Here is a 13,380-nt window from a genome sequence, read left to right as displayed (position 1 = left end):
TTCTAATTGATGTCACTGGCCTTTCTCCATGGAATACAGTATAGAACATCTTTGGTAGGTTATCCTATTAAAAACAGTCATGGGACAGGGGTTCGAGACGGGTTTTAGATTGTCACGTGACTAAACTTTTCAGGACTTTAGGGTTGCATAATATCTGGCCAATCATTCACAACACTACATCTTCGTTGTATTTGCTCAGACAGCCTATCATAAGGGAACTTGATTGGGGGGGGGGGGGGGGGGGGGAGTAAAGACTTTCGCTGATAATCTTTCATTCCATGTAGTCTTGCGTTTCAAGCAACGTTTTAGAAGTACCTACATATTCTATAACTGGGCACTACCTTACGCATTCGCTTCTCCATGGGACACTAAATATAGCAGACTGGCCTATATTTAACCATTTTGGTTGGGTGCCAAAGCGCTATGGAACACTTAAGGAGAGATAATCCATTGACAAAAGCTAATCTCATTTCAAAATTGTTTTTTTGGTAAGTAAACTTGTTAACGCATATAGCCTACTCATACGACGCTTTGCGATCGGTTGGCTGTTTAGGGCAGCTTGCACAGTAGAGCAACCGTTCTGATTAATTTCTTTCGTTTTGTCGGGATGGCAGGTTGCATGTTTCTAATTCAAGACAGATAGCTGTCCTCAAACTGACAGCCAGACGATATCTTGTAATTAATTGCCCATCTAAGGCAGTTGTGACTTTTGAGCACAGGGTCTAGACAAGAACAGAACATAATGTACAAGCTTCTCTTTACAGCAGAAACCCAGGTTAGGCACATCAAGTTTTTATGTAATGACCCAGAATGAACACTTAGTTGTGCGCGTGCTAAATTAGAGCAAAACTGTCTAAACTGCCTATAGCCAAATAATTTGATACTTTACCATTTAAAAAAACATAATTATTATTTTTATTATTAAAATAATACAGTAATAATACAATGATAAACTTTGATTTAGGCTAGGTTATGCCTTCATTTTTTGTTTTGAACGTTATTTAACTTGACGTTATCTAAACGTTAAGTACACTGAAATCATACCACAACAAGGAGTTCGCTCTCCGACTATTTTGCTTGTACTCATTTCTTTCTTTGTCCTTTGCATTAGCTGGTTAAACCCATTTTTTCGAATTGGTCACAATCGGAGGCTTGAGGGAGATGACATGTATAAAGTACCTACGGAGGATGGATCAGAGAGATTGGGAGAAGAATTACAAAGGTTCAGTATGTTACACTACAGTAAATGTGAAACATAAAGATGTTTGGGTCCTAATGGCAAAGTAATTAAACACTAAACAGCCATTTCATGTTATTGTGTCAATATTTGTTTTAGAAAAATATTGTAAATCCAATTGTCACCCTTTTCCAGTTGAATACTTATTTTGTATTTTTTTGTATTCACTCCTGGGGGATCAGTATGTGCTTAGAGGAAGATTCAGTCAGTTATTTGTCTCTTTCAGGTGCTGGAATCAGGAGGTTGAACGAACTACTAAGGAGCTCCAAACACCTGAACTGACCAAAGTCATTATCAAGTGCTATGGGAAATCCTACGCAGTGCTGGGCATCTTCACTTTCATCGCAGTATGTCTATGGACAGGGTGTTTTACGTGGCTATAATCACTAACAATTGATACTTTTATGTTGAATCTGTTTCAGTTTATCAATATTGTCTTTATTTTCAAAACAGGAGGTGATAAAGGTGATCCAGCCGGTCTTCTTGGGGAAGCTGATCCTGTACTTTGAGGACTATGACCCAGATGACATGACAAAACTGTATGAGGCGTTAGGCTATGCTGCTGGTCTGTCTGTGTCCACCCTTGGCCTGACCGCCGTGTACCACCTCTACTTCTACTACGTCCAGAGAGCAGGCATGAAGATCAGAGTGGCCATGTGTCACATGATCTACAAGAAGGTCAGTATGAGAGTTGCTTTCCCATACCGTGTGTCGTACAGTTCAAATGTGTATTCTGTATATTGTATGTATTATGGAGGGATTATGCAGGGAGCCAGGTGGCTGAGCGGTGAGGGAGTCGGGCTAGTAATCTGAAGGTTGCCAGTTCGATTCCTGGCCGAGTCAAATGACGTTGTGTCCTTGGGCAAGGCACTTCACCCTACTTGCCTCGGGGGGAATGTCCCTGTACTTACTGTAAGTCGCTCTGGATAAGAGCGTCTGCTAAATGACTAAATGTAAATAATGTACACTTTGCAGTGTGTGATCATATCAGTGTGTCCGCAGGCCCTTCGACTGAGCAGTTCAGCTATGGGAAGGACAACCACCGGACAAATTGTAAACCTCCTGTCAAATGATGTTAACCGGTTTGATGAGGTGAAAAATTACCCTTTGCATGTACAGTCACGTTTGTGTTGACAGAAAAAAGACAAATCTTCTAGTGACCCAAATCATATTTCTGAAGTGTGTTGAAAATCTCTCTTTATATGAAATCAATATATTGACAAAACATTTCTGAATCTGAATTTCCCGAGATCTAAAACCTGTACAGGTGAAAAATAGCCTGGTACCAAAGGAACCTCAGGGTGCCCATCCCATTTAGTATCAGGCCAACCTCCCCCCTATGTATGAGGAACTACAATGTACGTTGTCTTCATATTTAAGTGCTTACCTAACCCGTTCTGTGCCTCGGGCATTTCTGTACTTATCAGCCCAGGTTGGTAGGAGTTTACACTTCAGAATGGGAAGCACTGTTAGGTTGAGTAGGACTGTAAGGAAGGACAAGAGCAATCCGTCTATATCTACAAAATGTTATTATAATAGCCCTTTAACACTATGTCTCATCAAGCTTGGGTTGGTCGTATTGTTCAGGTGTGTGTGTGTGTGTGTCATAATAATCCAGCTGGTTTGCAGGAATGTGATGTACCGGTGTGGTCTTGAACTTATTGGACACACTGTTCAGCAGGTTCTGTGGTAGTCAAGGAAACTCTTGTAGGTCTATGCAGTGAAATCTAACTCCAGTTCATCTCTTTGTTCTGTAGGTTACCGTCAACCTGCATTACCTGTGGCTCGGCCCCCTGCAGGTGGCTGGGGTCAGTGTGCTCCTGTGGTATGAGGTTGGCCCCTCGTGTCTCGCTGGCATCGCGGTCATCGTCCTCCTGGTGCCGCTCCAGACCCTAGTGGGGAGACTCTTTGGGATCTTCAGGTCAGTTCCAGGAAATGGCTCAAGCTCAAAGAAGATGCAGGTCCACTTTACGGTTTATTGATGGATGAAAATCCAACCTTAATTGTGCAGGTACAAAAAAACATATTCGAAATGAAAAAAAAATGAAATCACGTCGCACAATTCTCACGCGCCTCAGTGATTTCCTTGCGCCATGTCTATAAACAGGCTACATAGTGTTCTCCAATTACAGTATACTCTATAAGTATTGGGGGAGTAAAGTCAAAATTGCTGTACATTCAGGGTAATAAAAATACTATTAAAAGATGAAAATTAGGGAAAAGTAGAGTATATCACTTTTATTTCTGTCTGTCATCACACACTGTGTTTTACAGATTGAGAAAAACAGCTCTTTTAGAGCTTCTCAGATTAGAATGCAATTGCACTGACTGTCACTCGGCTCCCACAGGAGTCAAACCGCTGTCCTCACAGACAACAGGATCCGCACCATGAATGAGGTGGTGTCTGGAATCAGGATCATCAAGATGTACGCGTGGGAGAAGCCCTTCTCAGCACTGGTCCATGAAGTCAGGAGGTAACGTGGAATGAGTCAATAATAAATCTATGTGTCTTACTGTCATATATACCTATATGGAATTTATTGAAGTGGAATGTTGTCCAGACACGCTCTTGACTTTTATATTTTCATGTCGTTGCGCATTCCATGGCTATGGTAATATGCCTGCAGCAATTTGTGGAATGCCTGTTCTCTAAAGACACAAGACAGAGATTACAGTCTGTATTTCCTATAGTTTAATGATAAGTGTTTTTGACTCTATGCCCAGTCTCACCAGACTGTGCATGCTGTCTCCTCTGCATGCTATAGATCTGTGGTGTAAATCTGGGTAAAGTGGATAAGTACCAAAATACGTTTCATGTTCGCCATCTCTATCACTCACAGAAAAGAGATCAACCAAATCATGAAAAGCTCCTACCTGCGAGGTCTCAACATGGCCTCCTTCTTCGCGGCCAGTAAAGTCATCGTTTTTGTGACCTTCACCGTCTACGTTCTCCTGGGGAACCCCATCTCAGCCAGCCGGGTGTTTGTTACCGTGTCCCTCTACGGAACCATCAAGGTCACCGTCACCCTCTTCTGTCCTCTGGCTGTTGAGAAGCTGTCTGAGTCCATCGTCAGCTTCCGCAGGATCAATGTAATGTTTGTGTTTCACTTCCAACACGTTTGTGTAATGACTGGCTCGTTTTCCTATGCTACTCTTTACATCCAAAGATTCAGTAGAAAAAACGTTCAGAATTTAGCAGGGAAAATTAATTAAGGAGACAAATGTTTCAAACATGGTGTGACATCAAACATCATACATGTTTTTATTCCCATCATCAGAACTTCCTTCTGCTGGATGAGATTGAGAGACCAAGCGTGGGACTGTCACATGATGAGAAGAGGCCAGCCTTAGTGGAGATGCATGACTTGGTCTGCTACTGGGACAAGGTACATGTTCAACCAAATCTCTTCTACATTATAAGCCGGAAAAATAGGTATTTCGCCACTGCATGGTCATTTCAAACATCGTGTTGACATACGTCAAGAACATTTTCCTCTGCAGAGTCTGGATGCCCCGTCTCTTCTGAACGTCTCCCTTACAGTGACGTCAGAACAGCTCCTGGCTGTCATTGGGCCTGTTGGAGCTGGAAAGGTCAGAGGTCATAGGATCCTACTGTTGTCAACTGTGCCCTCATATCTGTGACTGACTAACTATTTTGTGCACAAGCTCACTTACTACATTTCCCACAGTCCTCTTTGCTCAGCTCCATCCTTGGAGAGCTGCCTCATGACAAGGGGGTGCTGAAGGTCAGAGGTCAGCTGGCCTACGCTTGCCAGCAGCCCTGGGTGTTCCCTGGAACCATTCGCAGCAACATCCTGTTTGGTAAAGAGTTCCACCCCCAGAAGTACGAGAAGGTTCTGAGAGCCTGCGCCCTCAAGAGGGTGAGACAGCCCTCTAACCTGCGCTATATTTAGCTTGTATATATACACCCAGAAAATGTAATGCCTTATTTGGTATGCAGAATGTGTCAATTTGGATCCACATGGGTCCCATAGTATAACCTTTAATACTTACCCGTGACCCTCAGTAATGGCTCACAGTAGCTTCTGCTGCTGGTGAAGCACCTGTGTGAAGCCCTCTGCTCAGTTCCCTGTTCTGTGTGTCCAGGACATGGAGCTGCTGCCAGACGGAGACCTGACTCTGATCGGGGACCGAGGAGCCACCCTCAGCGGGGGACAGAAGGCTCGAGTCAACCTGGCCAGGTAGGAGGAGAGAGACCTTCTGTTCCTGTAGGTTATGGATGTCACCTCCTAGATGTCACCAGTAATACACACCAACCCTGATGTGAGATGGTGTGTCTGTGTTTGTCAGGGCTGTGTACCAGGACGCTGACATCTACCTGCTGGATGACCCTCTGAGTGCTGTGGATGCAGAGGTCGGGAGACACCTGTTTGAACAGTGAGTCTGACCTACTGACAAGCCCCAACACATGGTGATGAGGAGCCTTCACCAGAACTGACTGTTTAACTGAATTGTGAGTTGTCTGTCAGTTTTTCTGTCTTTTGGGGTGCCTTGTCCTTCCAGGTGTATCTGTGGTCTGCTGAAGCATAAACCTCGTATACTGGTGACTCACCAGCTGCAGTACCTGAAAGCAGCAAACCAGATCCTCGTCCTGAAAGAGGTGTGTCACGGCATTCCATTCCACACATACTGTTCTTTATTTTTCACATGAAAAGAGAATTTAATAACGTTATTATCTCTTGACTGCAGTATCCGGAAGCTGAGTTGTTTTTCCACTTGTCTTCTACTTAGCCTCAGTACATACTCTAAATGCCGCTCCTGTACCAGCGCTTGTAAGTGGCAGTTGGAGGGGACGATCCTTACTAGCTTTGAATTGAAAACATACAAACACACACTCGTAATGTGTATTTGTGTGTGCCAGGGTCACATGGTGGCACGGGGGACCTACAATGAGCTGCAGTCCTCTGGTCTGGACTTCACCTCCCTGCTGAAGAAGGATGAGGAAGAGGAGGAGCAACCAGGGACAGAGACCAGCAGCCATTCCTCACAAAGACTGGCCCTTTCTCAGAATTCTTGTTCCCAAACATCTTTGCCACAGACGGTCACAGATGGAGCAGATGATCTTCCTGTGGGTACAACCTTCGTTATGACTCTTGGCAACCACGATTTAGGAGCTATTTGACTCACCTGAATATTATAGAAAAATTATGTGTCTGTTCCCAGGTGCAAACAGTCAGGAGAGTAGCGGAGGAGAGTCGACTGGAGGGGAATATTGGCTTCAGTGCCTATGTGAAGTACTTTCAAGCAGGCGCCAGCCTCTTACTGCTACTGGCCACAGTCCTGCTGAGTGTGACAGCCGAGGTGTGTATCACCCAAGCTGGTGGTGTTTCTGGCCATTCTGGCACCCTAGGCCTGATCAATTATTTACTATTATTAACACAACATAAATAAAAGTGCAATGATGAAAATGACAATGACAGCAGGTGCGCAAAAAATCACCTGCAAGTGGCGACCACCTAAGTTGCCTTTGCCTAGTGCAGGCTGAAGGAGGAGAGCTTAAAACAAAAGTGTAAAATGCTATTATTTACAGTATGGCCTTATGAATAGTTTTGATGTTTCACTGTTTTTTTTTTCCTGAGCGTCTGCACCGTTTTGTCTGAATAAAAGAAGCTCCACATTAGGGTCTGTCCAAAACGGACGTCATGTCAAAGAGCTCAATTTCCGTTCTATCTTTTTGCGTCCGTCATGAAAAAGAGCGCTCCTACCTTTTTTACTTTCGAATTATGGCTATAGCTTTAAATCAGAATCTATTTTTTTGAAAGGCACTGGTATCGTCACTGTCGCTCAGTCCTGTTCAGTTCCTCTACAGTTAAGACACAGTAGAAAACGTCCGTAATAATTCGCAAATGGCTCAAGTTAACTGCGAATAAACTAAACATAGCTAGCGGTCAAGCTAATGAAGCGCTGTGATGAAGCGCTCAACTACGCGCCGTGGCGCTTTTCTGAAAGAGAAAAACGCTATATGACCACACACGCCCTAATCTGTAGTGCGTTGAGAATATCTACCAGCAAATTGTATGTCTCATATTTTCCTCTTTTTCCTCTGAAGACTGCATATGTACTCCAGGACTGGTGGCTGGCATATTGGTGAGACTGTGGTTCATTATTCACTGTTAACTTGTAAAACAGTGAACCATCTATGAACAAAAACCATTGACAGCTGTGCTCTAGTTGACTTTTGTATTCTGCATTAGTTGATGACCACATAAACCATTGTTTTTTACTTAATTTGCTTGCTTTGTGACTGCTTTGATGACAGGGCTGGAGAGCAGGACAAACTCAACGCTACAGCGTCGGTCCAAAACGTACGCCATGAAGAGCTTGATCTCCGCTTTTACCTGGGCATTTACGCAGGTGAGACCAACTAAAGAATTAAAAACAGTGACAATTAAACTGTTGCCTCTTAAAGAAAGTTGATTTTGTTGCATCCTGCTAGTTCTTTTCTCCTACTGATTCGATCTTGAAGAATATGGCCACAAACTAGTAGCCTACGGTTGTGATAAGGAATTTACTACCAGTTCCTTTTTGCACGATAGAACATGTGAGTTTGTTCAGGTTTGACTCTGTCCTCGGTCGTCTTCGGCTTCGCAAGGAACCTCGTGATCTTCAACATCTTGGTGCGATCTACTCAGACCTTACACAACCGCATGTTCAACGCCATACTGCGGACACACGTGCGCTTCTTTGACATCAACCCAATTGGTGAGTAGACCTAACAAACACTGTTTGCAGTCCATTTAATAACTCTAGTGTTAGCTGTATTTGGTATTGAGGTTCTCGACCGACTGCGATTCAAAAGTAGGACTTCCTAGATGTGCTAAAGCACATCTTTGGGCAGGAGCACGTTAATTGTCAGGTTTTTTTGCATGTTTAATTCCTGTAAAGTATTTCTTTAACATTTTTACAATTTAACAACTTATTTCAGTTAAGACTGGGAGTCAGGTGGCTGAGCGGTGAGGGAATCGGGCTAGTAATCCGAAGGTTGCCAGTTCGATTCTCGGTCATGCCAACTGACGTTGTGTCCTTGGGCAAGGCACTTCACCCTACTTGCCTCGGGGGAATGTCCCTGTACTTACTGTAAGTCGCTCTGGATAAGAGCGTCTGCTAAATGACTAAAATGTAAATGTAAATGTAAAAAGACATTTTCATGTGTTCATTTGTGCTACAGGGAGAGTTCTCAACAGGGTTTCCAAAGACATTGGCCAGCTGGACTCCATGTTGCCTTTAACCTTTGTGGACTGCTACCAGGTGAGTAACATTTTGCCGGTCCGGGCCAGTTCTGTGCAACAGAGCATGGAGAGACCTCTTCAGAGACATATGTCGCTAGCTAGCTGATGGCCTCTGGTGGCATGCCCTTCTCCTGCAGTTGCTTCTTCAGAACATTGGCGTGGTTGCTGTGGCGGCCTCGGTCATGCCCCTGATCCTGGTCCCTGTTGTTCTGCTGCTTTTGGCCTTCCTGTTCCTGCGACGCTACTACCTGCAGACCTCACGAGACGTGAAACGCCTCGAGTCCACCTGTAGGTTCTCTGAGGCAGAACTGTAAATGTGTGTTTCACCACTTGTTTCGTCCTTAGGGACTACAATAGGCAGCCATTATGAAACGATTAATACATTTTATATGGAAGATTCAATAATCAAGTTGTGTGTGTATATGCATGTATGTACGTGGAAACTGCGTGGAGATGCTTGCTCACTGTAGGTCTTGGTCTGCAGCTCGGAGTCCAGTGTTTTCCCACCTGTCCTCGTCCCTCCAAGGCTTGTGGACGATCCGAGCCTTCAGTGCAGAGGAGAGGTTCCAGAACGCCTTCGACGCACACCAGGACCTGCACTCAGGTTCTCCTTTAAAGACAGCTTCACTCATGCTCTTAACGTCACGGTCAAAACCGTCCATCTTTTGAGGACCAACTGAATTGTAAAAATGTTGGCGTATTAGCTGTATTTCTTATTCTGTCTGGATAATATACCGATGAGGTTATATATTTGGATGTGGTCGAATATTCTTTTATTTGATCAAATTTTACGGTCTGTTGGACTGACTCCATGACCCTGCTTCTTTCAGAGGCCTGGTTCCTGTTCCTGACCACCTCTCGCTGGTTTGCACTCCGCCTCGACATCATCTGCTCCATCTTCATCACCATCACCACCTTTGGCTGCCTCATTCTCAGGGAGGGTAAGAGAGAAACATCCATGTTTGCCCATTTTTACTTTCCGTACGTCGATGACAAGGCACGATTATCATGGCAATGCTACTTTATTTCTCACTGACAGAAAGTCATTGAAGGAATTGAGCTATAGATTTTGGTTGATGACTGACTGCGGATTTGTTTTCCGTGTGGGGTTAGGGCTGGGAGCAGGAGCGGTGGGTCTGGTGCTGTCCTATGCCCTGACACTCCTGGGAAACTTCCAGTGGACCGTGCGCCAGAGTGCAGAATTGGAGAACATGGTACTGTGCATTTGAGGCTCCATTATGAAGGAATGAACAGGCTTGTGGAGGTTTTATCATATTGTTTTAAAGGCATACAGTGTTGGCTCTCCACCTTTTATACATAGTACAAAAGTTACTAGTCTGTGCTGAACCTTAAGAGGTCATTTTACATTTGTGTTCTGTTCTTACTTAGAAGAATAGCCCATTATAAATTCAACATGAAGATAAAAACCAGTGACCCGTGGCAGTGAAATTCTTTGGGATAAAAGGGATTTGGCTCCATCCTGTCATTTTGGAATCATGGGTTGAAAGAGGTCCATTAAGACTGTGCAAGCTGTCTGCCTTTGATGCTGTATTTTTTTTACCAGATTTAATATCTGGGTTTTTCTTACCCTTGAGCTAAAATGAAATGTGGACATAACGTTCTTGACATTGTTTAGATGTGGCTCTGTGAACATCAGGTATAATAGTCTGTCTCCTCAGATGACGTCTGTTGAGAGAGTGTTGGAGTACACCGAGCTGGAGAGCGAAGCACCCTGGGAAACCCAGAAGCGTCCTCCCCCCGACTGGCCCAGCCAAGGCCTCATCAACTTTGACCGGGTCAGCTTCTCCTACAGCGCAGATGGACCACTGGTCCTGAAGGACATGAAGGCTGTTATCAGACCCAAAGAAAAGGTTTGTCCTCTGCCGACAGCCCTTTTTCCTCACGCCGGTGTGATGCACATGGCTGAAGTTGTTCCTCTCCTCGCTGTTCCTCAGGTTGGCATTGTGGGGAGGACGGGAGCAGGGAAGAGCTCCCTGGTCTCTGCTCTCTTCCGCCTGGCAGAGCCTGAGGGCAGGATCTACATAGACAGGGTTTTGACCTCTGAGATTGGCCTCCATGACCTGCGCCAGAAGATGTCCATCATTCCTCAGGTACCCTGGGAGGGCTAAATGATGTCCTGGTGGATACGTGTAGTGCAAACTAGCTGTCATGTATGTCTGGTGTCTCTGGATCCCTTTCAGCTTTAGTTTTGTAATGAAGCCGTTCACACCAGACCCTGTTTGTTCCCACTAATGATCTGCAGGACCCAGTGCTGTTTACTGGCACCATGAGGAAGAACCTGGACCCCTTCGACCAGCACAGTGATGAAGACCTGTGGAACGCTCTGGATGAGGTACTGCTGCTCGGCTTCCTAGAACAGTATTACACACACCATGACACACTGCAGACCTCCTCCTGGTTAACACCATGGGTGTCTTGTCTCTCCAGGTCCAGCTCAAGTCTGCAGTGGAAGAGCTCCCCAACAAGATGGAGACGGTGCTAGCTGAGTCGGGCTCCAACTTCAGCGTGGGCCAGAGACAGCTGGTGTGTCTGGCCCGAGCCATCCTGAGGAAGAACCGCATCCTCGTCATCGATGAGGCCACAGCCAACGTGGACCCCAGGTAAACAACGATCTGGCCCCACACACCTGACCTCCTCACTGGCATGTGGAGGAGCTCCCGTGTGTAGGTAGGCTCTGAGGAGGTGTCACCTGACTGGGTCTCCTGTCTGTGCTTGTGCTGTAGGACAGACGCGCTGATCCAGGAAACGATACGAGACAAGTTCAGAGACTGCACCGTGCTCACCATCGCCCACCGCCTCAACACCATCATAGACAGTGACCGCATACTGGTGAGGCCAAGTAGACGCAATTGATCAATTAGTTCATTTTTGTGGGAATTTGTAAAGGTGCGGATCACGCCTTCATAGACAGTGGCCGCATACTGGTGAGACAGACACACACACACAATTCATCATCTCAAGCATATTACATCATTGTAATTAAATATAATCAAGTCACTGAGAAGCACAAAATACAATAACCGAGTCGTACATGCAGAGGAACGGTTTGTTGTCAGATGGTTCGTGGTGCCTCCAGATAACCCCCCTGACTTGCTTTCAGGTCCTGGACAACGGTGTGATTGTGGAGTTTGATGATCCCTATACCTTGCTCCAGAACCAGGATGGTGCTCTCTACAAGATGGTCCAACAAACAGGCAAGATGGAAGCTGTAGCACTCATGGAGGCTGCTAAAGAGGTGAGCACATGCAGACTCTTTTTATTCCCACTCGTCCCTCAGTTTTTTCATTAATAGACAAGGTGTCAGAATGTACGTTGCTAGGACTTTGTAGAATGTTCTGTTGCACGGTTTAGGAAATATGTTTTTGTGGCAAAATACATCGGGAACTAGCTATCTAGGCACTGCTAGCATACGATACCACAGAACAGCATGCATTAGCAAATATATTTAAAAATATTATTTTTTAAAGAATATTTTAGATATCAAATAACATTTGATATTCATTTAGATTTAGAGATGATATAGTTAAATATACTGTCGCAGATGCTCCACAAAAATTGTACCAGCTCTGAACGGTCTATTTGGCAACAGACAATTAACTAACTTTATTTATTGATATATTTCCCTTTAGGTATCTGTGGTCAATAGAAGTCCAAACGGGACCAACAGTGGGACCAAATGCCAGCTTGATCCTCTTTGAAACGTCTCTGTAATGAAACCCATGGACAGTAGGACAGTTATGATTACATAAAATACTCTTGGACAAATAGAAAGACACTATTGGATTCCCCATAAGTCTGGGTGATGGGGACCTACAAGATAATTGTGGTTGCTCTTCAGAGTTATTGAAATATGACTTGTCCAGTATTGTTGGCTAGAACTTACATTTAATTTGCCTGTTTATGATAGACGAAGCGTCTAATAATATCCATGGATGAGTTTAGTTTTTCTGGTGAGAACCTACATCTATATATTGTTATTTTAGATTGGGGGTGTTGGAAGGGACAATCATTTCTAGGTGGAAGTTGTTATACTGCTGACATAGGACTGTTCATTATATGCACTGATGTCTTAAACCGGATATTACCAAGAGGACCACTCTCTACTGGGATTATATTAGGTTTAGACCGCAGACAATGCTGCTAGCAGTTTTAATCTACACCTATTGTGAGCGTTTTGTAAAAATTCTCATGCCTTATTTTATTGATGAAATATTTATCATTGGGGAACTTGAATTCTCTGGACACTCCTGTGTACTTCCTTATATTACATGCTCTTGTCCTAAAATAGAACTTTAAAGAAAATTCCATGATTTGCTTCTCAGTACATTATATAGGCTATGTGTGAAATGAGTTCTTGAAAGAATGTGCAAAGCGCAAAAACTTTGTCGCACTGAAATGTGGACTTAGACCATTGAACAGTTTCTCTTCCGTTTTCAGCTCAGGTTTTGTATAGGCGGAGCCAAAACCTGACCGATCTACGTCAGATCACAGACATTGCATTCTGTTACTCAGCTGGTACGATGCAAAGACAAAGTAATTAACACAAAACACTCAGACTGCAGGTATGGTTGTTCTGATATCTGCAATTGATTTAGCTAGTTGTTGCTAAATTAGAGGGGGCGGAGCTTCAGCTCTTTCAGGCAACACGCCTCCCCAGTCTCAAGCAGAGAAGACTGCTGATTTTCTTACGATTTCAAAGTCTAATTTAACATACTTGTCTTTTTTTCATTCGAATTTGGATGGGTAGTAAACAAATTTTTCTGTGGTTGTGATGAACTTAACTCATTTTCAATTCCACTTTCCAGGATTTTTTTTTTGTATTTTATATATACATTTAATACAAATGTTTTTCTTCTTACTGAAAATCTATTC

General features: G+C 44.1%; 1 protein-coding gene across 2 annotated transcripts; it reads left to right on the top strand.

The window, feature by feature from the left end:
- The first annotated feature begins 423 nt into the window (after positions 1 to 423).
- On the top strand, positions 424 to 12,782 carry LOC136965884 (ATP-binding cassette sub-family C member 4-like). Of its 2 annotated transcripts, XM_067260173.1 has the most exons (31): positions 424 to 488; positions 1,112 to 1,222; positions 1,464 to 1,584; positions 1,691 to 1,915; positions 2,240 to 2,329; positions 2,995 to 3,158; positions 3,586 to 3,711; positions 4,078 to 4,327; positions 4,516 to 4,623; positions 4,739 to 4,828; positions 4,927 to 5,118; positions 5,345 to 5,439; positions 5,549 to 5,635; positions 5,762 to 5,858; positions 6,120 to 6,326; positions 6,422 to 6,559; positions 7,308 to 7,345; positions 7,518 to 7,612; positions 7,814 to 7,960; positions 8,427 to 8,506; positions 8,625 to 8,775; positions 8,972 to 9,091; positions 9,318 to 9,428; positions 9,601 to 9,701; positions 10,167 to 10,358; positions 10,443 to 10,598; positions 10,751 to 10,840; positions 10,936 to 11,108; positions 11,232 to 11,337; positions 11,609 to 11,743; positions 12,138 to 12,782. In XM_067260173.1, exons 1-31 carry the CDS (start codon positions 424 to 426, stop codon positions 12,204 to 12,206), a joined length of 3,930 nt encoding a protein of 1,309 aa, XP_067116274.1. In that variant the 3' UTR covers positions 12,207 to 12,782. The 2 variants fall into 2 exon arrangements, with proteins under 2 accessions (XP_067116274.1, XP_067116273.1); XM_067260172.1 differs by lacking the exon at positions 424 to 488 and having other exon boundaries at positions 1,152 to 1,222.
- The last annotated feature ends 598 nt before the right edge of the window (positions 12,783 to 13,380 follow it).

This window comes from Osmerus mordax, chromosome 22, assembly GCF_038355195.1.
Source record: "Osmerus mordax isolate fOsmMor3 chromosome 22, fOsmMor3.pri, whole genome shotgun sequence".
NCBI lineage: Eukaryota > Metazoa > Chordata > Actinopteri > Osmeriformes > Osmeridae > Osmerus > Osmerus mordax.
The sequence above is the reverse complement of the archived record's forward strand: the minus strand, read 5'-3'. Positions and strand labels throughout refer to the sequence as shown.

Excerpts from the sequence above, each read along its gene's own strand:
- LOC136965884 (XM_067260173.1), top strand. The coding sequence starts at position 424 with ATGGAACACTTAAGGAGAGATAATCCATTGACAAAAGCTAATCTCATT. Across the intron at positions 4,829-4,926 it reads GGCCTGTTGGAGCTGGAAAG|TCCTCTTTGCTCAGCTCCAT; the intron begins GTCAGAGGTCAT and ends CATTTCCCACAG. Across the intron at positions 10,359-10,442 it reads TTATCAGACCCAAAGAAAAG|GTTGGCATTGTGGGGAGGAC; the intron begins GTTTGTCCTCTG and ends GCTGTTCCTCAG.